The following is a 27185-nucleotide window of genomic DNA, read 5'->3' on the forward strand; positions in this document are numbered from 1 at the left end:
AATAGTTTTTCTTTCTCGCAGCTGGTGATGGTTAGAGAGTAAGAATGTTGTATTTGGTGATGACCCCAGGGCGAGCAGAGTGCCTGACTTGCCCAGTAAGGGCTGTGAAGGTAGATTTCAGTGCACTGAGAGCTGCGTGGCCAGCGTGACCGAGTGAGCTGTGTGCCGTCTATTGATCCTGAATTCTTTCTGGAAGCTTGGGCGGGAGGATGATACGCTCAGGCGAAGGAGCAGATCCGCCGGACGAGGGCAGGAAGCGTGCTGCGGCGTCCAACCCGGAGAGTGGTATGTGGCTCCAGGATGATTTTTCTAAACTAGGAGGGTCTGATATCACTCAAAGTGTGATTAAATGGGTAGGAATTCCGATGGACTTACTGATTCCTACAAGGAACCCATCGTGCAATTGTCAGTGTCCTACTACATCCATCTGCTACAAGTCTAAGCAATTTTCAAGGCGGGAAGGAAAGAAATGGACACCATGTTTTACTGAAACTTAGGACTCCGTAACTTGTTCACATTCAAAATATCACTGCAACAAATAGAATTTCTATGAAAACACTTGTGAAAAAAAATCAAGCATTTACTAAAATATGTTCAGTTCCTTTAATCAGTGGAATCCTGGGATGCATATTAAAACTTACTGGGAGTTAGAGTTTTTCCATAACGCTTTCAATAAGACTTTTTAGAAAGGATTGAGACAAATGACTCTGTGTTTGAATTAGAGAAGGGGGATCCAGAAAACAAGTAGACAATTTTGGAATTAGGCAAAGCCTGGTAAGATTGTGAGGGGAAAGCAATATTGCTCTCGTAACGTCTTACATCTGTGTACGATTACCTATTATTTCACCTAATGCTAGCCACAACCCTATGGGAAAACTAGCATATTCTCGATTTGCCACAAGTTTGCCACAAGGAAACTGGGTTTCCGATAGTGGGGCGACTTTCTGAAGTTCACAAGCAAGTGACAGAATAGGGCTCAAAGACAAAGCTGGCCTGAAATCCGCTGTCATCGCCACCCTCCTGAGCCCCTGTGGCATGTCCTAGCTGCCTGGTCCTTCGCATTTACACCCTCCCTTCTTTCCACCCCCACCTGCCTGCCACCCCGGCCCTGCCCTCTTCTAGGCCTCTCGCAAATCCTGAGGCTTGTGCTGCAAGAGCTAAACCTGTTCTACAGCCGAGACGTGAACGGACTGTGTCTCCTGTACGACCTCCTGCGCTCGCCGTGGCTGCAGGCCCTGCTCAAGGTGCGCCCCGAGGCGTGGAGCCTTCGCTTTGGGAGCAGAAACTGCTTAGCCGACGTGCTGCTGGTCAGCTGGCAGGAAATTCCGCCTTGGGAAAAATTCTCAGAGCTAACAAACCTCTTAGTTCAGGAAGGAATTAACTTAAACGGCAAAGAGTATGGCAGCTCCTTTTTTTCTCCCAAGGCCCCTGGGGTCACGGAGCAGCCACGTTTATATCTTAAACTTACAGTGTTACATATCAATCCTATCTCCATAAAGCTGAGGGAAAACCCCACCTGATTTCTATCAGGCACTCTTTCCTCCTGGGATTGGCTAAAGCCTGAGCATTGATGTCACTAAATGTGTCGCCCTTGCCCACCCCTGGCAGGCTGCGGTGCTTTGTGCCCCCCGCATCAGCCCATCAGCCCGGTCGCTGCCAGGGAAACCGAGCACTGGCACTGAGGTAGAGCAGGGAGAGCCCTCGTTCCAGCTCTGATGGAGGGAGATGGGCTGCGCTGGCCTCTTGGGTCTCATTTCTGCGTCTGTAAGAGAAACAATATTTCTAAAGTGCAGTGAAGGGCTGCCCTGTGGAGCTAGTCAGGCCTTGGCGTGCTCGGCCCAAGCCTAGATCCTGGTATGGGAAAAATTCCTAAGGGTCAGAAGAGACGAAGTTGGAATTTATGTAAAGGAACTTTTACTGGAGAATTAAGGAAAGAGAAGGAAACAAAAAATACGAGCAGAGTACAAATAAGTGTGTAGTGTGCCCGGCCTTTTCCTTCGGCGAACCCTGGTCCCATGGTTCGTGTCCTGCCCAGCTGCGCAGCCCAGGCCTTGCAGGTGTCTGGCCCTAAGTCTCTACTGGTCTCAGCCCCAGAAACAAACCCCTCTCTCCCTTTAACAAGAGTAAAAGTTTGAGTTTTTTCCAATGAAACCAATTAGGGAAGATCACTTTCCAACCCACTAGAGCATTAGAACCACCAAACTGACTCTGTTTCTCTTTGACAACTGGAGACACCGTATCAAAGGCCAACACTCATGCTGCTCAGCTGCTGTGTCGTTTCCCAGGCCGTTTCTTCCCTTGGAGATTCTTCAATCCAAAATGTCAGCAGTTCTGGTATCAACATGCCGCTCTTGCACCGCCGTCCTTCTGCAGGTTTACGACTGCCTCCAGGAATTTAAAGGGAAAAACCTCGTCCCTGTCACCACCCAGGCACAGGTGTTATCCTATGAGGTGAGGGGACTTTTAGTTCACAGAACAGTAGAGCATGAATGTGATGCCACTGTACTTGCAGTGCTAGTTTCAATGAATTAAAGGCTCTAATGCAAAAGTTTGATTGATGATTATACATCTAGTAAGTGTTTCTAATTGAGGTTTACTAATGGAAGAAAATTGGCCTGCAATCTCCCAATATAACAAACAGAAAATAACATTTTTAGCATGTGTCCATTCTCTCTTGGTTGTCCCCACCCCCCAACCAAAGCCACTCCTCTCCCAGTCTTTTATATCTCAGTAACGACCTCTTTGTTCTTGCAGTGCTCATGTCAAAAATCCTCGAGATCAGCTTTGACTTTCTCTCTCTCTCATCCCTTACACCCAATCTAATGAAAATCCTGTCAATCTAGGAATACTAGATCTTAACCCCTCCACTGTGCCATCTAATATAAGCCATCATCATCTTAGGTAGATAATTACAATAGAACCTCCTACCTGGTCCCCTACTTCTACTCTTGCCCCCTGTATTCTGTTCCAGCACAGCCGCCAAAGAGAACTTCTTTAAAGGCAAGTCATGTCCCTTCTCTGCTCAAACCCTTCCAACGACTTCCCACCTCAGAGCAGGCTTCAAAGTTCTTGCACAGCCAAAGAGAATGTAGCCTCATTACCTCTTTGATGTCCCACTCTCTGCTCTCCCCCTTGCTTACTCTGCTCCAGCCATATTAACCCCTTGTAATTGTTTGAACCAGACATAACTCCTGCCGCAGGCCCTTTGCACTTTCTATTCCCTATGTCTGTAATCCTCTTGCCTGTATATTCACGATTTCCTTCCTCATATCTTTCTGGTCTCCACTCTAATGTCCCCTTCACACTGAGGCTTTCCCTGGTCGTCCTATCTAAAATTGCAATCCCCTTATAGCACTCCCCATCTGCTTTCCTTGTTTTAGTTTTCTTCTTAACCCTTCTCACCATCAAATAAAACTATCTTTGACTTTTATTGTCTCTGTCTCCTCACTAGAATGTAAACTCTATGAGAATGGGGATTTTTGCCTGCCTAATTCACTGCTGTATTTGCATCACTCAGAACAGTGCCTAGCACATAGTAGCAGTAGGTGTTCAATAAATATTTGTTGAATGAAGGAATAAATGTAATTTATTTTATTATTATTTATTGGTCAAACCATATTAAAATAAATGGAAGGGAGGGGAGAAGAAAAGCTCTACCCTCAATTCCAGTAATCAACAAATCAAATTGTTCTTAGTTGTCCAATTGCTGTCTTAGTGAACAGAGGTAAAGCTTAGCAAACTGCTTGTTTTCATTTAGTGTTATGTAATGACACCTGACTGCTAAAGACTCATGGGTCTGATTAAAGACTTGAAAAGTCTTATGTCCTGTCAGAAAGCAGGTCAACACCTAAACCAGAGCAAAGAGATCAGAATTTATTCTGTTTAGCACTTTCCCCTTACGCAAGTATTAAAATTGCTAATCAAATAATAAGCCCTGAAATACAAATTGCTATTTGTATTTTCCAATAGAAGAATGGAGCATCCCATGGGATTAAGCTACCTGAGTCTCCAGATATTTGAGCCTGTACCTAGAGAACTCAGGTACCTTACTTAGCCTGCCCATAAAGCCCTCATATTAGCAAACAGGTGTTTTAGAGCCACTGGAGAGAAATTGCCTTGGAACATATGATATCACAAAATTATATTAGCCCTTCTTCTAAGCCTGTGACAGGCGAGGCCTGGAGCAGTGGGGTTTAGATCTACCCCCAGTCTTGAATTCTACCTGCTGTAGTAAAGTTTAATAAATAAGAAAGATTGTAGGCCTTGACTTTAAAGATTGAAAAGATGGCATAAATAAAAACTTTTCTTAGGTCAATATCATACTATTCAGTATATCTGTTATCCAGTCTAGGTGAGGTTAACTAGGTGCTAACTATTTTTAAAAATTTTACAATGTATGCTTTTTCATCAACCAGGTGGTAGAGGTATTACATGCAACCTCTGGTTCCCCTGAGATCCAGGAGCTGAGACAGATCCTCCAGGCTCCACACTTCAAGGCAAGTGTTTGCTGGGATAGATACAACATGCCCACCTGGCAATGGACAAAGTAGGGGGAAAGAAAGAAATGTGATGGAAAATGTGCTCTCTGAATAGGTGTCCTATTGCTGTGCATGGGTCACCAACAGTTTCTACCAAAGCATGTGGGACTCAGATATGAGTGGCTCATTGTCGTCGGTCATGGAGCCAAATCTGACATATTTATGAGGAGACATCCAGGACCGTCCATGGTGTGTTATTTCGCCACTGCAAAGCCTCTAAAATTCTGGTGCAATCAGGACAGCAACCTTCCTTTCCATCTTGGGTATATTTTAAGTTTTGGATAAGGTGTGTGAAGGTATTTGGAAGCCACAGTACAGTGATGATTAGCTCTATGGGGGTGAGGGGTATATGAAAAACATTTGATGGCAGAAGCCTATCTCATAGTACTTACGGATTTTGAGATCAACTTATCAGAGAATTAGAACTTTAAGAGAATGTCTGCATTTGGAGCAATGGAATTTATGAGTCAAAATTGCAAGATAACCCTAGAGAATTTCCTCTGAGTTGCAGTGAAGTCCCGCCCAACAAACTTAAGCGGGGCTATGGGCTGACTGCTTCCCCATGAAATGAAAAATTTAACACAGTGGGTCATTTTGATCAAAGGACCTTTTTGATCACACCTTAAACCAGAGCACTGCTTTTTCTCATTCTGTTCCACATGGGCTTTTGGGTGTCACCGACAAATTAAACCAGCAAGGCACTTTGATCTGCTCAGCCTTAATTAGGGAAAATATGTGAAAAGCTGTTTGTAGTTCAAGATCATAGGCGCACCATGGATGACATGGATTGCCAGGAAATGAGACGGTGACAGAATAATACATTTTAATGGAAATGAAAGAATCTATTATGTGTTGCTTACCCTCTCTGTGTCTTGTTTCTTTATCTGTAAAATGGGGACAGTAAATGCACCTGCCCCATGGAGTTATCCCGAAAATTGAGTTAACCCCCATAAAATGCTTAGAACTGCACCTGGCGTGCGTGTGTTGGTGTTATACATAGTATCGAGTCACTGTTTTCTAGGTGGATATGTCCCATGTGTGACGTTTCTTTACCTTTTCCTTCTCTGTTCCCAGGCCTTGCTCAGAGCCCATGACACTGTGGCTCGGAAAGATTTTGAACCCCTCCTGCCCCCACTGCCAGACAATATCCCCGAGAGCGAGGAAGCCATGAAGATAGTTCGTTTGGTGAAAAACCAACAGCCCCTGGTGAGGAAACCATTTTATAATTTCAGTTAGAATTACACCAGGGTTCATTGTGAACTAATGAAGCTGGTAGATGCTTGGACCGCATCCTTGCCTGTGGTCACAGACACAGTTTGAGGCACTCAGAAAACATGAGGGGACTCCATAATCACAGTGGCTAAACTGTATCTTAAGGATGTTTGCCTGTGGCTTCAAACACATTACATATTGTAATGTTTTCACTAGGAAACATTCCTGTTTAGTGTTTTTCTTTTCTGAAAGAGCTGTGAGAGATAAGACATATATTTTATTTTATTATTTGGCCTTCTGGCATATACATATATTTCACTCCATCCCAATGTATTTGCCTAAGCTTTCCCCCCCTCCCTTAGTGGGAAGCTAAGTAAGGCATTCATTTGATTTTCTAATAGTCCCCTTGAATAGGTTGTAATTGTGGGAAATTTCTTTATCTTTGGAAGGACACAAATTTTCTTTTTTTTTTTAATTTATTTTGTATTGTTGACAGTATTACAGATGATCCCCATTTCCACTCCTTTGGCCCCCTTCCACCCAGCCCCACCCCGCTCCAGGCCAGGAAGGATCCACATATTCTTTTATGTCTATGTGGTTAGCTAGAGAACTCGGGGGCCAGTGCTGAGGGCACGCTGTAGCCCTGCTTGGTATGAATACGCTCACCTGAAAGACCAGAGCCCCACTGAGGGCAGCCACCAGGAGGATGGTCACGTAAGCTGAAAGAGGGATTCCACTGTACTCTCTCCCCAGGGAGCTACCATCAAGCGCCACGAGCTGACAGGGGACATCCTGGTGGCCAGAATCATCCACGGCGGGCTGGCTGAGAAGAGTGGTAGGCTGGGGCGGCGGGTACAGGCGGGACCAGGAAAGCAGGAAACCCTCGCAGGGAAACCCCTCTTTCCCAATAAGGTTGGGGCTTTAATAAGTGCCATTGCCTTGCTTGGCTACTAAGGAAAGAAGGAAGGAATATTCCAGAGACATCCTGTTCCTCTCCTTCACTGAGTCCTCCATTCTAGGCACCACATTAATGTCCTCTCCGTTTACATTCTTGTAGCAAACTAACAAGGGAAGGGAGGTATTATCGCGCCATTTTACAGATAAGGAAACTGAGGCTCAAAGTGATGAAGTAACTAACTTGCTCAGTTTGAATCAGGATTCCAGTCAAGGTCGGCCGCACTCCATGCTCCCCACTTTCACTGTTCACTGGGTCCTTTGGCTTTCAAAAGCCATAGCTCCCCCCATCCCCAAACGCCTTTCGCTGGCCCTTTCTTTTTTTTTCTTTTTTAAAATATATCTTTATTGATTTCAGAGAGAGGAAAGGAGAGGGAGAGAGAGAGATAGAAACATCAATGATGAGAGAGTCATTGATCGAGCCCGCAACCCGGGTGTGCCCTGACCGGGAATCGAACCCCGATCGCCTGGATCCCAGGTCGATGCTCAACCGCTGAGCCACGCCCGGCCGGGCTCACTGGCCCTTTCTACCAGTGGGCCTCTTGCTGCTGTGCTACTGGAGCAAGCGCTTCTGTCCCTGCTGCTCCCCCTCCCCACCGTCCACACCCGGAAGCCTGGCACAGGGTTTGACCCCGACACCCCTACAGTAATTCCCCCGGGGTTTCCCAGTTACTAGGCCTCAGTTCTATCCCTGCTTCTCTGGCACCTCGGTGTGTGGCCCGTACCTGTCATCCTCCTCGGTTTCTGGGCCGATGGCATCATCCTGCTTCTGGTCCCCTCTCTCGGTCAGTTCCACTGCTTTTCTGTATGTTTCCCAAGGCTTAATCTTAACCCCAAGTTTCTCCGCAGTGCCTCTTTTGAAGGGCCCCCCGTTTTCTTTTGGTTGTCATTTCCTCATGACCCTGACATCTTTATTTTTAGTGTTATCTTCTTACCGGTGTTCCAGCTCCATTTTACGACATCAGATTTGCAAAAATAAAGATATCAGCATCAATTAATGCCCCGGGTGGGTGACAAAGTGGGAAAAATGCATTTCTCAGGCACTCGGGTGGTGGTGTGAATTAGAATAACCGTCTTGCTTTATTAGTATTTATTAGTATTAGTATTTCACAATAAACTTTAAAATATTGGAGCTTGCTTGAGTTAGTGAATTTGTTACATCGCTTTAGGATAGGTCCTGTATTTTTGCCAATGCCTTTGTTTTGTGTTCCTGATTGCCTAGGTTTGTTATACGCTGGAGACAAACTGGTGGAAGTGAATGGAGTTTCCGTTGAGGGGCTGGCCCCTGAGCAAGTGATCCACATTCTGGTAACAGCCTCCCCTTCATGCCTCAGTGAGCCGCAAGGCTGAACAGGCCATCCTGCCCCGGTGTGTCCCCTGTGAGGGGACTTGACCCCTCTCCACACTCCCTCTCCCCAGGCCCCAGCCCTGTCTGTTTCTGTATGCTCTGCCCCCCCACAGCTGAGAAGAGACAGAAGCAGGAAATAATTCCTGAAGAGGGAATGTGAGGCCCAGAGCTCGTCTCCTCCCCCGGTACATGTGGGAGGAAGACCTTGCTGAGGGGGTTTCTCATGGCGGTGAGATGAGGGTCCCTGGGAGAGGCCAGGCCTCGGTGCGGCTTTTAGCAGGCCGGAGACTCTGGAGCAGGGCAGAAGCAGAGCTCAACTTCTTCCTAATTTCCATTTCTGGCTGGTAATAGTTAGCTGTTGAACCCTTATGGAAGTGCCTGTGGAAGAAATCACCATCAGGCTTGAGCATCTGAGCCGTAACTCCATGAGCCGAACCCAATAACTCGCTGGACTCTGGGTTTGTCATTCTTCCCCCTTTGCCATTTTCTAGGCTATGTCTCGAGGCACAATCATGTTCAAGGTGGTTCCAGTTTCTGACCCCCCTGTTAATAGCCAGGCGACGGTAAGAAGTTACTGAGCCTTCATACTACTGTTCACTGTAATGCGTTCAACGCTTGTTCAATACTGTGTTGCATAGTTTTCAATATGACGCCGTTAGAGGCAAATGAATAAACGAAAACAGTAAAAGGAGGCGAGGTACCAAGGAGTTCAGAGTCACATCAAGAACGGTGAACATTTGAGCAAAATCTCTCAGAGCCAAGAGATTATATTCCCAAAGCCACTTTTTTCATGGGTCTTAGACTCAGTTCAAGAGGCAAGTTCTCCTTTTTTGTGAGGATGGGAAGATAGGAGCAGTGGGTGGAAGAGAGGGAGAAATAGTTTAGTCGTGGCCCATGGGTGCACGGGTTCCCCTGACAGCGCCACTGTGCACCCACTGTCAGGTGTACGTTCGAGCCATGACTGAGTACTGGCCCCAGGAAGACCCCACCATCCCCTGCGTGGACGCTGGCTTGCCTTTCCAGAAGGGGGACATCCTTCAGATTGTGGACCAGAATGATGCCCTCTGGTGGCAGGCCCGGAAAATCTCAGACCTCGGTTCCTGTGCTGGCCTGATCCCTTCTAACCAGCTTCTGAAGAGGTAAGAAAACTCACCACTCCTGGGCTCAGGACTGAGCCATCAGGAAATAAAACATTTCCTCAGGCTTCTGTTAGTGCACTTAAGATGAGATAAAAGGAGACAAACTCACACACTGGTTTATAAATCCAAGTGTTAACTTATCCATGTCCTAAGCTTCTTAATTACCAAAGGATCAGAACAATAATACCAGCTAGAAAAGAGAGGAAACACATAGGAAACTAAATTAAACTTGAAATGGCAGTTCCAACTCCCTCTATGAATTTTTCAAGGCTGACTTGAAACCACCCTTACTTCTGTGCTATTGAGGTCCAAGGGAGTAAAGACAAAAAACCTCCCACACAACAGATTTTAAAAGGTTGAAGGCTCACCCCATGTTAATAAACCGGGAAGTAGAAAAGGGACTAGCAAAGGATAGTGAGAATAAATGACCAATGAGGCAGGATGAAAATCGGGACAGTAGGGTATTCTGATCATCTGTCCCCACTGCTGTTGAGGGGACCGAGCACTGACGATTGAATTCAGCAACGTGGAGGTCACTGGGGATCCTGATAAAAGCGATTTCAGTGGAGGGGTGGGGCCAAAATCCTAGTAGAGTGGGATCTGAAGAAATTGATGAGCAGGGAAAAATATCTTTGAGGCCTTTTGGTGTGAAGCAGCGCAGAACAATGGAGAAACAGCCGGAGGGGAAAGGAGAGTGGTATGATAGGTTTTTTAGTTGGGGTAGATAAAGCTAGTGGAATAATCCAGTGGGAAGGACGTTTCTTATGGCATAGGGGAAAGAGAAGAGAATTGCCTTGAGCAGGCCAAAGAAGAGGGGTTGGCCTTATGTGGGGTCCTAAGCAGTTAATCCTCAGTGATGGTAACAGTAGGGGACCCCGAGAACGCAGCAGAGCTGGGGGTGGGGGACATGGTAGAGCTCGTGGAAGTTCTCTTCCAACCGCTCTTACTTTCTCAGTGAAAAAAGAAGCAGTGTCCTCGCTAAGAGTAAGGGTGTAAGGAGGTCCTGGGAAGGATCGAGGAGAGAGCTTGAAAAGCTTCTATGCGAGCTGGAGAGCAAGTGGTTTAGGTAAATACAGTGTGATCATCAGTAAGGGCCCACTTAAGGTGAAAGACCATAAGTTGGCAGTAATTCTGGTCAGTTTCCTTGGGGGCAGGTCCAGATTCGACAGAGAATTGGGTTTAACAGTAAATCAAGAAAGAGCCAAGGTAGTAACTAAAATGAAGGAGCGTGACATTAAGGAGGGAGGTAAGGGTCAGTGGAAAGGTCAGTGGAAAGAGCAGTGGATTATAGGGCCTATGGGGTCAACAGATTATTGGGGTTGAGAAGATAGGAGGTGTTGGGGAAAGATAGGGATGCTGGGAATTGAAATGATGGAGGGATTGCAGCGCTTGGTTCTGAGAAGCTCTGGGAGGCGGTGGCTGAGGTGGAATGTGGGGAAGGTCCTCAGGAGAGAGGAGATCAAGGAACCGAGGGGCCAGTGTTAGAAGAGGTGTTTATATGCCTGATAAAATCATAGGGAATTAGGACAGAACAGTGTTGAGAGCGTGAGGTGAGCAGGGGTGATCTGGGAATGGTCACCAGGAGAGTGGGGGAATAATAGTCAGAGCTGGGGATTCTAGGGAGGAGGGAGACAGTCTGGACATGGCCACGAGAAGCAAGGACATGGGCCCACCTCCAGGTCATGAGCAGCGTGTGCTGGATCCAGCTGACAGAGCCACTGTGTGCACTTCTCACATCCACGGTCAGCAAAGTCAGGGTGGCAGCTTGAAACCCGCCACATGACAGCACTGACACTAGAGAAATCGGCAAAAGCTACATATCAGGGCTCCCTGGCGCCCCGAGCTGCTGTGAGTGGGAGTGGGGGACGAGTCAGCTTCCCCTTGGAGGAACCTGGGTTTTAGTTAGAGCTGGAAAGTGAAGAGCTCACTCAGAGAAGAGGCTGAGGCCCGAGAGATTTTGCTGAAGGTTTACGCGAATCCCTGGTGTGTGTGCAAGGGCCTCAGGGAGGGGAGGGTGGTGGGCAGTCTTACAGGGATTAGAGCACAGAGGATAAGGGATGACCTGAGCTTTGGGGGCTGAGGACCCGAACAGGGATAAAGGCCTAATGAGATTAGTCCTCGTGGACCCATGACGGGCAAAAGTGGCCAGGAGGCTCTGGTGGGGGTCTTGCAAGGGGCACACAGAAAGGCCAGGTTTGTTGGATTAGTGCCCAAATGAAGAGCAGGAGAAGGAACTGAGGTCATGGGAACTGTGGAGGCACCGCAGCGGGGAGGGAAGCAGAGGCTGCTATGAACATTTGGATGAGACCAGCTGCAGCAGGTAGTGAGCCGGAGGCGCAGGGTACCCCGGCTCCTTTACTGAAGCCTGGGCCTGTGAACTGGTGGCCACAGCCAGATTTTCACTCTAAGTCAGTGTGGCTCTGAAAATATCCCACGAGGCAGGAAAAAAAATAAGAAAGGCTGTGTATTTAGAGAATGTATTTGACAATGCGTTTGGAGAAGAAATCTTTCTCACTTGGGCAGAGACAGCAGAATCCTAGGAAAATTCTGTCCTGCATCTGTTTTACTTGGATTCACCGGGGTTGACTTTCCTTTTTTTCTCATAGTGTGTTTCTTTTCTCATAGGAAGCAACGAGAGCGCTGGTGGTCTCGGCCATGCCGGCCTCACACCCACCTCAGATCGACCACCTGTGAGTGTGCCGACGCCTCAGCCCAGCATCTGGGCGATGGGCAAGCTGGCTCCCTCTCCCGGGCTGGCTTCTGGCCCAAGACAGGGTCTAAATGTCTCCACTGCCCCAAGGAACCTGGCAGAAATCCCGCCACAGACATTCATTCTTCTGGATTTAGAAGAGTTTTCAGTTTATGAAAACACAAATGTTTTTGCGTTGGTGACACGTTTGGTGATCACTCCCCGCCGCGCAGCCCTCGGAGACCTGTCCAGCCGGCAGACACGCACGCATGCCGGCAAGCGAGGCTGCGTAGCTGCCCACAGACTTCGTGGGCGTTCACCCTGTTCAGAAGCTCCGGTTAACAGTTGGTGCGCCTTTGGTGGATAAACGTGGGACTGAATTATCACTTCATGATGAAGTTTGTTTGCTAGACGGTGTTATTCAACTGGCAGGGGAGGAGTGGCTAGTAAAGGGATCCACGGTGGCAAATGCCTGTGAGCTACTTACTGCCTGCAAAGGCGCTGTAGCTGGCAGAGCCCAGGGGAACCGAGTGAGGCCCCTCAGAAATGGCCCTCAGGCGGCCCGGAGGGAGTGAAAGGGGGGCTCTGGGGGGGCACAGGGAAGGCAACACTATCAACATCAGGTTTGCCCTTGGCGAGTCTTCACTTTATTTCTCACTTCTCTAAGCCAAAAGTTATTCCTTACTTTATTTTTCTCTTGAAAAGATAGGACAGCTATAGAGACATTTTGAAAGAAGAAAACACACTTATAATTGCTCACCACTGACTGTATTTTCACACTACCTTCCAGTTATGGAAGCGTATACATGGTTACAGTAACAGCTACAATGCCATTTTATATCTTTATTTTAGCTTAACATTTTATCAGAAACATTTTTGTGATATTTTAGTTATTTCCCTTGTGTTTTGAAAAAGTTTGTTTACCAAACCAGCTTGAAATACGTCTGTAACCCATATTCCTATTTCATTTCTCAAAGACACGTGGAAATGCTAACAAAGCTTCTAATCAGTACCTGGTAACTAGTGCGGCCCCTGGCTGACACTTAATTTGCTCATGTAGCCTAAGTGCAATTTTTATCAGAGTTTTTGAAAAAGTCCACCCCGAAAATAGCTTGCAGACCCCCTTATCCTCACAAATCTCTAAGTCCAGGAACGCCAGGGTTGGAGCCACTGACTTAAAGGGTCACCTCTCACAGGGATGTTTCTGATGGGGAGCGATCATTTTCTAAACTATTAGATCATTTGTTTTCTTTTTAATCATTGTAGATGATTCTGCAGTAGATATTTTGTATCTTCCTGCTCTGCTTAAATGTTACCTTAGGAAAAAGAAATCTCAGGAGCAGTTTACTGAGTCAAGAGATTTAGGCATTTTTATTAATCAAGTTATTGAGAAATTTCAGGCTGATGTTAGTTTGTAGATGGTTATTAAAGTTATTTACTGAAGATGCACTTGTCCTTCCTTGTTTCCCTCTTTCCCTTCCTGCCTGCCTCCCTCCTTCCAGTCAAGATACCAGTTCCTAAAGTATGCCAAACTAAACACATTAATTCAGAAGTGAATAGAATGCAACCTTTTATAGCTTATTGGGATGAAAAGTAGGACTTGCCAGAATCAAGTAGATCTCCATTTTTAATAAGGCTCATAAATATATTAGTTTCTATAGGCTATTCACGTATCATTTTGTTACTAAATCTTTACTAAATTTCTAGAGAATAAGCCCAGAATATTATTATAATTTTGTCACTTTGCTTTTCTTATTGTAAGTAAGTTAATCTGAGAAACTGAGCATAGACTAATATGCTCTCACTCTCTCTTTCTCTCTCTCTGCTTCAATCATTTGTCTGTACCCAGCGATTTCTATGGAAGAAGGTAAGAAATAGTATTTGGAAAAAAACCCTCATCTCTAAAGTGTCCTAGAAATTTCTTGTCGTTCTAATTCAGTTCAATTCGGTTCAGCTATTTATTAAGCTCTTACTATATACCTAGTAGTGAGCTAGTTGCTAATCCCCTAATGTATAAAGAGATGTCAGGCAAAGAACACACACACAGTGTAGTTGTCCTGACACCGAGAGGAGTAAACGAAAGGGAACTGACATTTACTGTGTGCCGTCCCAGAGTCGGACACAGCACCTCGCAAGAACTGAAAAAAAAAAGTTGCGAAGCTGCTCCACTGTTTTGTGTCAAGTGTTTTGCACACATTGTCTTCAAAATAACCATGTAAGGAAATTATGATTGTTCCCATTTTATGGATGAAAAGATTGAGGCTCAAAGAAGGCGAAAACATTGTCAGAAGTTGCAAGTAGTGCAGAAAGTCAAAGCTTCAGTCTGTCTGAGGGCAAATGGGACCTCCAGTTATTACCCCTCCTCTTCACGCCCAGGCACCCAGGCGACTCATCTGATATCAAACACGCACACTCACAAAAGCCAGAAAGCAAGATGCTGTCTGCTTGTGGACAGGGGAGAGAAATGAGAAGAGCGGTCCCCTGGGCCTTCACCCCGTTTCATCTCTGACGGAAAGGGGATGGGGAGCATGGGCAGGCCTTTGGAGAGGGCTGGGCCTCTGTCGTCCTGGTGGTGACGAGCCCACTGTCTTAGTCTGCTTGGGCTGCCACAACAAGATAGCACAGTGCTGAAATAAAAATATTTTTTTTCCAGAATATATATTCAAATTACTATTTTGATATTAAAAGGAAAATGTAACTCAGTTTAATAAATAATCCATGTACCTGTTATGTGCAAGACGCTGGAGAAAGATGTGTAGAGTATGCCAAGGTGAGCAAGACATTGCCGCTTCCACGGAGCCGTCCGGCAGTGACTCAGGCCAACGCCCACATGACTGTGTACGAAGTAGACAGACGGACAGTGGCAGATAGTTCAGGCAGCAGGAAGAAAATGCCCTTCGGTTCGTGGCGGGGATATTTTGATCAGTGTTTGAGACGGGCCTTGAGGTGTTACAGGCGAAAGGCACAGAGGAAGAACCTGCTCCGAGGGGCGTGAGAGATACGGGAAGGAGACGGGTGGACAAAGCCTCAGAGCTGGGTCTGGGCCCTGTTGTGATGCGGCGATTTCCAACCCTTTTCATCTCATGGCGCACTTAAACTAATTATTAAAACTCCGTGGCACAACAAAAAATACATGTTTTGCCATCTGACAAAAGATAGGTATAATTTTGAATGATTTACAAAGTGACTTTAAAAATAATCAGGTGTTGTGTTGGTTTTTGTCATTTTTTTTATCTGACAATCTAAGGGAAAAGAGGTCCGTGCCCCTGACTAAATAGTCAGGCATTGCATGTTTTAAAAATTCTTGCGGCACACTGGTTGAAAATCACTCTTGTAAAGGGTTTTCAGTATTAGGATGAATGGTTTTAAAAGTTATATTCTTTTATTCTCTTATACGTACCCAAGCTAAAGGTAAAAATAGTTAAAATGTACTTACCATGTGCCTGAACTTTGCATGCTTTATCTCACTTATTCCTATGCTATGTGGTATGTCACGTTGTAATGCAGCGATTTTCAACCTTTTATCCCCACTTACAGAAAGAAAACTGAAGCTTAGGGGTAAACTAATTTGTCCAGCATTCAAAAGCCGATGCTTTAAAATATTTAACCATTTTATGTTATGTAGCCTCCCTCATATATTTTCATTTAATACAGTAGAGTCCTTCTTATCTCGCCGAGTGAGCAGTAGTTGTAAGAGTAATATTATTATAAGGTATATATAATAAGCCTGCATGTGGGGAATTTTGTTTGTGATGCTAACACAGTAAGTTCTACCCTTCTCTTGCCATGCTCTTTTATGGAAGACGACATGAAGATTGACGAGAAATGTGTGGAAGCAGGTAACATTTCCTCGTGACAGATTTACCACCAGAAGGAACAGGAAGCACCTCAGCTATGGAGTCTCTCAGGCAGAGTCAGCCAGAGGGGCCACAGGCCTCTCCCCTGTTAGAAACGTGCGAAGTGAATCCCCCCACCCTGTTCCTTTCCTGTGGCTCTGACGCTTGGAAGGGAAACACAGCTGTGGGAATGACTCCCGGTCCAAACCAAGCTCCTAGAAATCAGCGTCTTGGAAATGATCACGGCAACACTTAGTAACCCGCGGGTGTTACGTTCAGTAACATTCAGGTGGAACATCTGGAAACCCCCGTGCTCTTTGTAAAATACTATAAAATACTGAGATATCCCCTAAACAAGCTGCCCAACCAAACCATTCTTACAATTACTCTTCCTGCCACACTTGCCTGGCTTACAGAGCCCAAACCTGCAGGCGGGGCGCGTCCCTCCTGCGTCTGCAGGCCCTCGAGCAGCAAAGCTGCGCAACATTCAGCCATCTATAGGAGCTTCCCGCATCATTCCACCTTTCCCTGCCCGCTGAGACTTTTTTATTTATTCTCTTCTGTTCTGTTTCGTTATTTTATTTATTTTAAGCTCCTGCTGCACCCCCGCTTGTCACCATAGCCCAATTGCTATCACCTTGTATCTTATTTAAGGTTTATGTAGGCCATACGGACACCACGGCCTTGGCCTTGATTTAGGAACACAGTTTTAGAGCTGGTGTGTGTGCAGAAGCATAGGGTCAGGGAATTACAGTCTTAAAATCCAGATGCAGTATGACTATAATATAATGACACTTTTGGGTTTTTGCCTCCATGGAAAACCATAGATGAAGAGACATTTGAATCTGGTAAGTAAAAAATGAGTATTTGGTATGATTTTTAAATGTATAGAACATTTCAGATTCTGGTGAAATTTAAACATATTTAAGGGTATGATACAATCATTGATTAAATTCATCAACAGTATAGATGTGAGATGTAAGTTCACCTTAACCCTTAGGGCTATTTAGGACCTGTGAGGACATTTTTGGCTATTTAGGACCTGTGAGGACATTTTTGGTTGTCCATAGATGAGGGGCCCTCCTGCCTTCGGTTGGTAGGAACCAGGCCCGCTAGCAGGCTGGCATCGCTCGCCCTCTCTCAGGGGTGTGTTTCATCAGCCCGGCACTGCCTCGGCTTTCCCGCCCTAGTTCCATTGAGGCAGTGGCCCTCCTCCTCTTAGCATACGAGTGAGTGTTTGTGTTCTGTGGTCCCCGTCTTCAAGGGGCCCGCTGGAGGAGCCGTGTGCGGGGCGAGGGGCGTGTTGGTGCGGGCCAGAGGCTGTGCAGCGCCTGCCCGGCCCTGGCCCACGCCCTGCCTGCAGCAGGCCTCTGGGGGAGAGGGGCTCAGGCCCCTCGCCTTCCTGTCATTTCCCTCTCTCAAGCCTCCTTTCCTGCCAAGTAGAGAGGAGTCTTCATGGACAAAAAGCTTTCAGGGGCAGTCTAGATAAGCAACTTACAGGAAAGGTGACTGTCGCCCTGCAGCAGGGGCGGGTCAATGACGTTCTGGGTCCCTGTGGCGCGTGTTCCTTCGCCTTGCCAGGACTCAGTTACAGCTTTCTCTTGGGGGGACAGGGACGCCTCGCTTTTGAATTTGTCTTATTTGATGGGTGCCTTGATCTTCTCAAAGGCTTAACTTTTTCTTTTTTTTTTTTTTTACACTTTTCCAAATATTCAGAAGAACTTTCAGAAGGTAATTGTTTTTATTTCCTGGGTAAGCCGAATAAGCTATGTTTAAGATCTCCCAGTGCCTCAAAGTGAATACTTGACAGAATGAATTTTAAGATACATAATGTTTTAAGGGTAAAATTGGTGATGAAATATTCAAATTCATAGAAAATACTTTTAAATAAACAATGAAAGAAATTCAGCCTGATAAATATATCCCTAAGTAAATATTTCCTTTTAAACTTACTGACATATTTCAGTTAGAAAATAGTACTTACTTACCGGAGATGGAAGTGATATTGGTGTGTTTTTCTTACATTTTACAATGTGTATTTTTTTTAAAAAAAAACACACAAAGCTTAAGAGAAAAATGTTGCATGTGTCAGTTCATTCTATGAACAAATTCTCTTTGTGTGTTTTCCAATAGTCAGAACAGAGTTGTATAAATGAAGAGAAACATATGTTAGTAAAAAGTAATTTGAAAGTGACATTTCTATCATTTCTTTTCTGGAGTTTATAACAATTTTCCTGAGACCCCAGTGAAAGCAGAGACAGGAGTTTCAGGGCCACCGGACACAGTTTTCCTCACTTTTTGTTCCTCACATTCTTGGATAGTCAGAAATAATTAGCAGCTGTAGAGCAAATACTAATTATACAGAATGAACCATTTTATGAGGGAGAAAATAAAAACCCACTGTAACAGAGGTTAATTATAGGACCTGCAGAAACCAATATCTACAAGTTAAAGCCAAAGCCAGTTTATCTGTGTAGTTGTTTTTTTTTAAATCAGTTTACTTTGGGCATGTTTAAAAATGTATACTTAATTTTATATGTTTTTACAATGACTCAGTATATTTCTTATAACTTTACATAAGCCTAAGATAGGTTTTTGTTCCCAACATACTAGACAGAATGCATTCAGTGTGTTGCTAACACTCTGAACAGTGTCTCTGTGTAGTTTGGTGCACGTGATGGGATGGAAAGTGCCTAAGATAGTCTTTGATAAGTCACTCAAGGCTAATACAGTGGTGCTGTCATCTACTGAAATAGTGTCACGGAAGACTTGGAGATAATTTCATGCATCTGTTCTAAGTAAACTTCTCCTCCACCTGTTCATTCTGCTCCTGCTGTTCTCTGTGCCCCAGACAAGGAGGAATTTGTTGGCTACGGTCAGAAGTTCTTTATCGGTAGGTGCTGATTAATAAGAGGTGGGTCTTTGTCACTTCCTGAGTTATAGTCGTACCCTCCTGACAGTCTCCTGAAAGCTTGTTTTGTTGATGGACGTTGATGTTGTTTTATAGATGAAAGCTTGTTCTGGTCTCCCTCTATCTTTTTAGGGGGGTCTATATTCTGATGTATTGATCATTCATTGTTGTTCATCTGATTTCCACTGAATATTTCTTAATTATTTATCCAATATAAATCTTTTGTTTTCTGCCAGACTGTTCCACAAGTGCTCTCTATTGATACAATAAGTAAAAGTATTGAGGATAATAAGAGCTGTTTTTCTTAGTTAGAGAAAGGAGTTACACATAGGGAAGGAGGAGCCCGGGGGACATGCTAAGATAAATCCTACAGTGTTGAATTCGCATTGTAGGTATTGGTGTGAACTCATGCTTTTCAACATATATAGATACAAATATAGGGGTGTGTGTGTGTGTGTGTGTGTGTGAGATATACACATATAGTCCCCAGCTCTATCTACTGAGAGGGCCTGGGAACAGCTTTGGAACTCCCAGAAAGCGCTGTGGTCTGGCAGGCAGATTAAGCAGGATTCTAGGAGTTTGGAAATCACAACTGAAATGTCCGACTCTGCCACTAAACACACAGCCATGAGCAGCCACTGAGCCTGTCTGTGTCTTAGAGTTTCCACCTGGAGAATGTGAGTAATAAGCCTGCTCCACTGTTTCTACCCTGGCCGGAGCCACGAACCCCCCTCATCTGGGAGTTGCCCCCAAACTGCCGTCCCCCAAGCCTTCACCTACTCTCCCTATAGTTTACATTTCCCCTTCAGCAACCAGAGGAATTCTTCAGAAACATAAATCAAATCATATCGCACCCACCTCTTGACCATCCAGTGACTTCCCATCCCACTCTGACCACAATCCAACACTGACTGAGGCCCTGCGTGGCCTCCCAGCTTCCTCCCCAGCCATCCTCCCACCGCTGTCCCTACCGCCCACTGCCTCAAGCGCTTCAAGCACACTTTTTGTCTGCATCTTTGCAGTTGCTGTTCCCTTAGCCTGGGCTGCTTTTCCCCCAGAGGCCTCCTTACCTGGCTCCATTACTCTCTCCAGACACCTGCTCAGTGTCAACTTCTCAGACACTTAACTGAACCGCCTACCTGAGGAAGCACCCTGTCAACTCTCTACCCTCTGATCCTCCCTCTAAGCACTCATTTTTGTTGTTGTTGATTTGTGTCTCTCGTCCATAAGTGTCAACTTCATGAGGAAAGGGGCTTGGCTTAGCTGATCATTAGATGACCAGCGCCTGGCCCAACGCCAGGCACATAGCGGGTGCTGGCGCCACTTAGAGGTAACGTGTGGGGCATTTTGTTCTTTTTCCTTCATATCGCTTCCTCTCTTCTACCATCACACAGACATGACTGTTAATTAGCGTTTTCGGGTCTCAGTCGCTGCGAGCTCCATCAGGCTGGAAGCTGGAGGGAATCTCTCCTGCCCGGCCCTTACGTCCTGTGCATCTCCATCTCCCCCGGAGGGACTCTCTCCTGCCCGGCCCTTACGTCCTGTGCATCTCCATCTCCCCAGCTGGGTTCCGCCGCAGCATGCGCCTCTGTCGCAGGAGGTCCCACCTCGGCCGGCTGCTCCCCGAGTGCTGTGCCAGCGGCTGCTGCAGTGCGGCGGGCGCCCCTTATGAGGAGGTGGTGAGGTACCAGCGACGCCCCTCGGACAGGCACCGCCTCATCGTGCTCGTGGGTATGTCCGCAGGCAGCGTCTCTCCTCACCCATGGTGACGTTTTCCTTCTCCATTCAATAGTCTTGCCCTGGAGTAGTGGTAAAAGCAGAGCTTTTTATGCCCTGCCATACTAACACCCTAAAATACAAAACCTGTTTTGTGTGTATTTATAAATAAAACATTAACGTTTCATTCATCTACAGCCGAATGTCATATGCCATAGTGTATTTGAATTTATATAATTACAAATTGTATTGTGATGAGGTTATAACTGAGATTTTTTTTTTGCCTGTTTAGGATTTGTTCTGTAAGCATAGATGAGTGTTCTCCCTGGGTCATTAATCTGTATAAGAAAGAAAAATCCTTAAGATTCATTTTTATAAGAAATTTGTACCCTCCTTTAGAAAAGTGTCAAAAACTCCTAGAATGTAATCGTTGGTGCCAAATAAGAAGGCAAATACAGTGCTGGGCGACCTGCTTTTGTGACCAACATCTCCACCAAGCTGGTCCCTGCAGCAGCAGTGACCTCGCCTTACTGCCATCTTCTCTGTGAACTCCAGCTGCGACCAAGGCAGGTCCCTGTAGAGCTCACAGCCAGGGCAGACTGCAGAATCTGCAGGGCACAGAGCAAAATGAAAACGCAAAGGCCCCTTATTAAAAAATTATTAGGAATTTCAATGCAGCCAAAGAAGAGCATTTAACCAAGTGCAGTATCCTAAGCATGGGCCCTGTGTAACCCCTGGGCTCTATGCTCAGGAAGTCAGCCCTGCCTCCAGGGGAACGGGGGTGTCGACTCAACCGCCTGTCAGGAACTGTGCCCTTGGCTTCTGTAAGTCACAGGACCTATTGTGGTGGAACCTGGTTTCTGGGTTGTGACATGATAGAAATTTCATTTGAAGAGGAAAGGCAAGTTGTCTCAGATGACCCAAAATGAGGCCAGAGAATTCACACAGGGTCCAACATTAGACAAAATTTGCTGCTGGAGTGAGAGTTTCTGGCAATTCCCCACCTCATTCCTGAATGTCGGAGAAGTGTGGGCTCCTCCACAGGTCATCAGGAAAATCCCCAAGAGTCTTCTGGGGTTGCTCCAATTTGTGAGACGGGAAGCTACATAATTTCCCTAAGAACATGTGCTCTCAAGTATTTTCAGTAGAAGGACTGAAATGATGATTTCACCATCTCATTGTATTTATCCACATCTAATGATTTCTGTCTGACTTTCTGTGTTTAGGACCTTCTGGTGTTGGAGTGAATGAACTGAGAAGACAACTTATTGAACTTAATCCTAACCGCTTTCAAAGTGCTGTGCCGCGTAGGTTTAGTTTCTTTCATTGCAGTTCATGTTTTGGTAAAACTTTCTTTGCATCTGCAGGTACACTGAACTCAGATATGTCCTATCATCTTTGCTATGAAAATACAAGATGCAAGGAACAGTTCTTAAAATTTCTAACTATATTCATTTTAATAGAGGGAAATGATTTCCTAATTAGGCTTTTAAAAGGTGACTTTGTCTTTTTTCCATTTCTTAACAATAATATAAATGACCTTTCAGGATCACTAATATTTAGCAATAATAGCTACCATTCACTCAGTACTTACTATCTTACTGGCACTGTGCTTGCCTTACCTTGTTTTTTATTAAAATTATAATATATGCACATATAATGTTTATGTAACTGTAAGTATTATTATACCATGCATGGTGGGAAGAGCTTGGGGGTGCTTCCCCTTCACCTCAAGGCAAGACAGAGGAACTTAGGGAAACCACTTAAAGAACTTAATATGTTTCTCCTGCAATTTAGGTGTCAAACTGTACCTTAAAAAATCAAAAGGTTGGGTACTTAGAGGAAGTGACCAATGGCTGTAGTTTGGGAAGTCTCTGCCCTTCTAAAGTCTGTCACAGTAAAGTGTTGAGATGTTTCCCAAGGACCAGATCTGGGTAGACAATATGGGAGAAAGTCACCCTGGGGTTGTCTTAGTTTCTGCCCAAGAGGAATTCTTTCAGCAGAAAGAGGCCAAAAGCGGACCCCCAGATACTTCAGGGTGTGGAAGAAATCCTAACTGACCAGGTGGAATGGAGATGGACTTGAGGTACTCTTGTCCACATTAGTTGAATAAATGGGTGAAATGGTATCTTAGGGTTCATATGTAATTCACCAATGCTTATTTATAATGTGGTGTTCCTTTAGGGTATCCCTATCCTGGCTTAATACCTAGTACATTCTTGTCCACACCATGAGCATTAAATAAAGGTTTACAGATTAAATAATTTGATGAGAACTACTTTCTTATTGCCAATTCAGACTCCTCCTTTTTGGTTCTAGTATTTTATTTGTCTACCTGTTTATATATTCATTAATTTATTATGATTGGACATCTTTATCTAAATGCATATTGGTAATGAATCAAAACATTTTGAAGACTCTAAAATCTTTTTTAAAATTTGTTTTTTGACAGATACCACTCGTTCCAAAAAGAGCTATGAAATGGATGGACGTGAATATCACTATGTGTCAAAGGAGACATTTGAAAGCCTCACATATAGTCATAGGTGAGCTAGACATTTAGAATCTGATTCTCGCCTCTGGTTGTTTTACATTCAAAACAGAGTCCTACTTTTATTCACTTTCCAAAACTTCTAAGATAATTTATTTTTGTTTCTGAAGAATTAACCAAGGAAATGTAAATTGATATACTAGTAAACCAGTCATTGGGTTCTGAGAGGGAGCAGAATCAAAGTGCATATTTTAGAGAACTTGGAGAAGTCATTAAGTCCTACATCTCCTAATATTTTTTTCTCCTGTCAACTGTCCACTAATTGTTTTTGTGCTAGCAAAGTCCAATATATCGTCATGTTACTACTCAAAGTATTTTACTTGTAGAGAGTTACTGTTTTCTTTGTCCCACCCCTGCAGTATGCTCGAGTGTGGTGAGTACAGAGGCCACTTCTACGGCACCAGCGTGGATGCTGTTCAAGCCGTCCTTGATGGAGGGAAGATCTGTGTCATGGACTTGGAGCCTCAGGTGGGTCTGCAGTGGAATGTTTCCCGTCTTCCCAAAGTAATGAATGCATGCCATCCATTTTGTGCACATGCTATAGGTTTTATTTTGTTACTGTTAGCCTTTTAAGGATAAGACTAGATCCCATATCTAAGGGCCAGGATCTTATGCAGAGGATCGTTTGCTAGTAGCTTGTCTTTAGTTGGGGAATAAATTTAGTTTCTCAAGCACAAAAACAGAATTGAGCGGATGGCCATGAAGAAAACTTAGAGTCTTGCTTTGACCTTGACCACAAAGGCATCGAGGTAGCTTCGTAGAAGGAATAAGATGTTGCTTTACACAAGGAGGTGAGGTCCCTACGTTGTCATATCTACAGCTATCTCCCCAAGACCATACGTGCAATGGAGCGGGAGTGAGCAAGTTCAGGTAAGATGAAGAACATACAATGTGTAGGCCCAATTTTCACGATCCTTGTATCTTTGTGTTTTCTGTAGTCATTTAAAAATATAAAAAGAACCAGGGGACAATAAATTTGTTCTTATATCAATAAGGGTGTCATTGCCAGTAAGAGGAAGAGTCAGGATTTGAAGTAAATTTTTATTCTAGAACCCTATTTCTTAGTTATCAAAATGTTTTTTGGAGTTGAGAACTTGGGAGCACATGAGAATATACTCTGGCTAAAAATAATTGCTAATTTCTGGTCTTAGAAATTTTGAAAACATTCATGTTGACTCTAGGAAATTAGGACTTCTGTTTTTAAAGGTGCACTTAATTTTTCTATGTAGGGTATTCAAGTGGCTCGAAACCATAAACTGAAGCCCTATGTCATATTTATAAAGCCATCTAACATGAGTTGTATGAAGCAATCTCGGAAAAATGCCAAGATCATTACAGATTACTTTGTGGACATGAAATTCAAGGTAAGACACAGAGGAAATGGATAAATGTGGTTTTTTCCCCCTAGTAAAAAATCACTGTATTGTTTCCAAAGCATCTCTGTGTGAAGGAATATAACTTTTCCCACTTCTAGAAATATATCCTAAGAAACCCGAAACACCAATCACAAAGAACTTATGCACCCTGATGTTCACAGCAGCGCAATTTACAATAGCTAAGATCTGGAAACAGCCTAAGTGCCCATCAGCAGATGAGTGGATAAGAAAGCTGTGGGACATTTATACCATGGGATACTATGCAGCTGTAAAGAGGAAGGATCTTTTATTCTTTGGGACAGCATGGAGGGAACTAGAAAGTATTATGCTAAGTGAAATAAGCCAGTCAGAGAAAGACAAGTACAAATGATCTCACTTATATGTGGAATGTAATGAACAAAATAAACATGAATAAAATAGATCTGGAGACATAGAAGCATGGAACAGACTGAGGGATCTCAGAGGGAAGGTGGGAAGGGGGGAGTGGGTGGGAGAGATTAATCAAAGAATTTATATGCTTATATGCATAACCCATGGACATAGACATTGGTCTGGGGAAGGCCTGGGGGTGGGGTGGATGCGGGGTGGAGGGGATCAATGGGGGTAAAAAGGGGACATATGTAATATTTTCAACAATAAAGATAAAGAAACTTAAAAAAAAAGTAAAAGTTGAAACATTGACATTGGGGGGAAAAAAGGAATATAACTTTTGTTTTTAATGAATGCTGCCCTTGTGATTTTTCTTTCCTGGACATCATTTATAAACAATAAAATAAAGTTTAGTAACTGCTATAATGCTACTCTTACTTTTTCTTTTTTTTGGGGGGGGTCTAGCTTAAAACAAAAGACCCTCAAACCACAGTTTGCAAAGCCACATAGAAACTGGGTGTGCACAAGCCTGATGTCTGTATTTAAAATGAATTACTTATTTTACAAAAACATTTGAGAGTTTACTTAAAAATGCTTTTGTGAATATATGTCATCTGTAATAGGAGGTATCTTTATGTATATTTCTAAACATAAAATTTTTTTATTAATGATGATGGTAATAATAGAGGGGCCAAGCCAAGTGGGCTTAATCAGTGAACTTTTCCTAGGATCGGAGATACCCCCCAACCCCCCAGTTTTAAAATTAAATCCATTTAAAATATTTTAAATTAAATACACAGTAAATATTTTAAGTCATAACACATATTCAACAAGGTGTATAAGTCTTAAGTGTACAGCTCAATGAATTTTTACATGTGTATACACCCAGATAATCATCATCTAGATCAAGATATTACATCCACTTATTTTGTGTGTGTGGGGTAAAAAAAACAAACCCACATAACATAAAACACAAACTTACCATCTCAAGTATTTTCAAGGCTATAGTTCAGTAGTGTTAACTATATTCACATTGTTGAAAAAGATCTTTAGAACTTTTTCATCTTGCAAAACAAATTAAACATATGAAATGCATCATGAATTTGCATACCATCCTTTGTATAGGGACCATGCTAATGTGTGTATCATTCTAATTTTAGTATGTGTTGCTGAAGTGAGCATAGGTATCTTTATATTATCCATTATCTCATTATTTTTATCTTCATATTTTTTCAATGGTTTCTGTTTGAAAATCTGATTCTCTAGTTTGCATTTCAGACAGTGGAGTCTATGGATATATTCCCTGAGTCTTATGGGCACTTAAAACTGTGCTCTCTCTCATTTTTATGACAATGTAAACAAAGTAACAAAATTATTTCAGGATCACCTGTGTGGTCACCTTGCAAAGGAGTACTGCCTCAAGATTTCAGTGTCCGCATTTATATTTGTGTTTATGATTGTATTGACAAGTTGTACTATTTTAATTGTTGTGGACAAATTAGAAAACAACAGCAATGAATTTAATGCATTAGTGTCAGTGAAGGCCAGATAGCCTTCACCGAATGAACATTCCACCACAGTATAAAAAGACAATATTATAGGTGAAGCAAAGTATAATTTAGGTTTGCCTAATTCAATAAAGCCATGTCTTACCATCCTCATGCTAAAAGTGACCATTTTGTATCTGCAAAATAATGTCATTCTTATCAGATTAATGTTCACTTGAAATTTATGTTTAAGTTTTATTTATATTTAACTGGTAAAATTTTTTTGGTTTTATGTTGTAAATAGTTTGAGAGCTTCAAGTGTTTAGATAATAGTACAATGGAAGTCCAAATGGGAAGTTGAGAGGATTGGTCTGTCTACAAACCATTACTCAATCTTCTAAAACCTTGACCAGGGAGACATTAATAAGACTAAAGAGAGAAACATAATTTTGGAGGTTTAAAACAGAGGACATTTATTTGATCTAATTTTTTATAAATAGTTCGCATCTGAATGTAACAGCATAACAAACTACTATTACTTCTACTCTTCTCATTAAGTTTGTACTATCTGTATTTTTTTTACTTCTCTTGAAGGATGAAGACCTACAAGAGATAGAGGAGTTAGCCCAAAAAATGGAGACTCAGTTTGGCCAGTTTTTTGATCATGTGATTGTGAATGACAACTTGCAAGACGCACGTGCCCAGCTGTTGTCTGCAGTTCAGAAGGCTCAGGAGGAGCCTCAGTGGGTACCAGCAACATGGGTTTCCTCTGAGACTGAGCCTTAATGGCTTCTGCTTAATGTTGGAGTTTTAACTATGTTCATCTGGTTCAGAGTTCTGGAGTAACAGCTGCCATCTAAAACAGCAGTATTTGCTCTATTATAACGTGTGCGACTTTGAAAGTCCTGCAGTTTATTAATTAATCTTAGTTGGAAAAAAACGTTTGCATTGTATGGTTATGTAGTTACCTGTTTGGCCTTTAGAAAAAATTGTTATGCAGCAGGTGATACGAATATGAACAAAAGTCGAGTCACTGAGTCTGAGAACCTTTCATAGATT

At 43.7% G+C, this 27185-nt stretch overlaps 1 protein-coding gene across 1 annotated transcript; it reads left to right on the plus strand.

Annotated features, from left to right (window-relative positions):
• Window positions 1–209: 209 nt before the first annotated feature.
• On the plus strand, window positions 210–26912 carry MPP4 (MAGUK p55 scaffold protein 4; the record flags this gene model as incomplete). Its single annotated transcript, XM_081142869.1, has 20 exons — window positions 210–285; window positions 1123–1244; window positions 2374–2451; window positions 4416–4496; window positions 5613–5744; window positions 6504–6585; window positions 7927–8012; window positions 8544–8615; window positions 8995–9191; window positions 11817–11881; window positions 15645–15719; window positions 16544–16564; window positions 17433–17447; window positions 18568–18609; window positions 20191–20358; window positions 21570–21650; window positions 22796–22889; window positions 23254–23362; window positions 24124–24258; window positions 26721–26912. 20 exons carry the CDS (start codon window positions 210–212, stop codon window positions 26910–26912), a joined length of 1923 nt encoding a protein of 640 aa, XP_080998995.1.
• Window positions 26913–27185: the final 273 nt, after the last annotated feature.

The sequence above is a fragment of the Miniopterus schreibersii genome (genome assembly GCF_964146895.1).
Source record: "Miniopterus schreibersii genome assembly, chromosome: 7".
Classification (NCBI taxonomy): domain Eukaryota; kingdom Metazoa; phylum Chordata; class Mammalia; order Chiroptera; family Miniopteridae; genus Miniopterus; species Miniopterus schreibersii.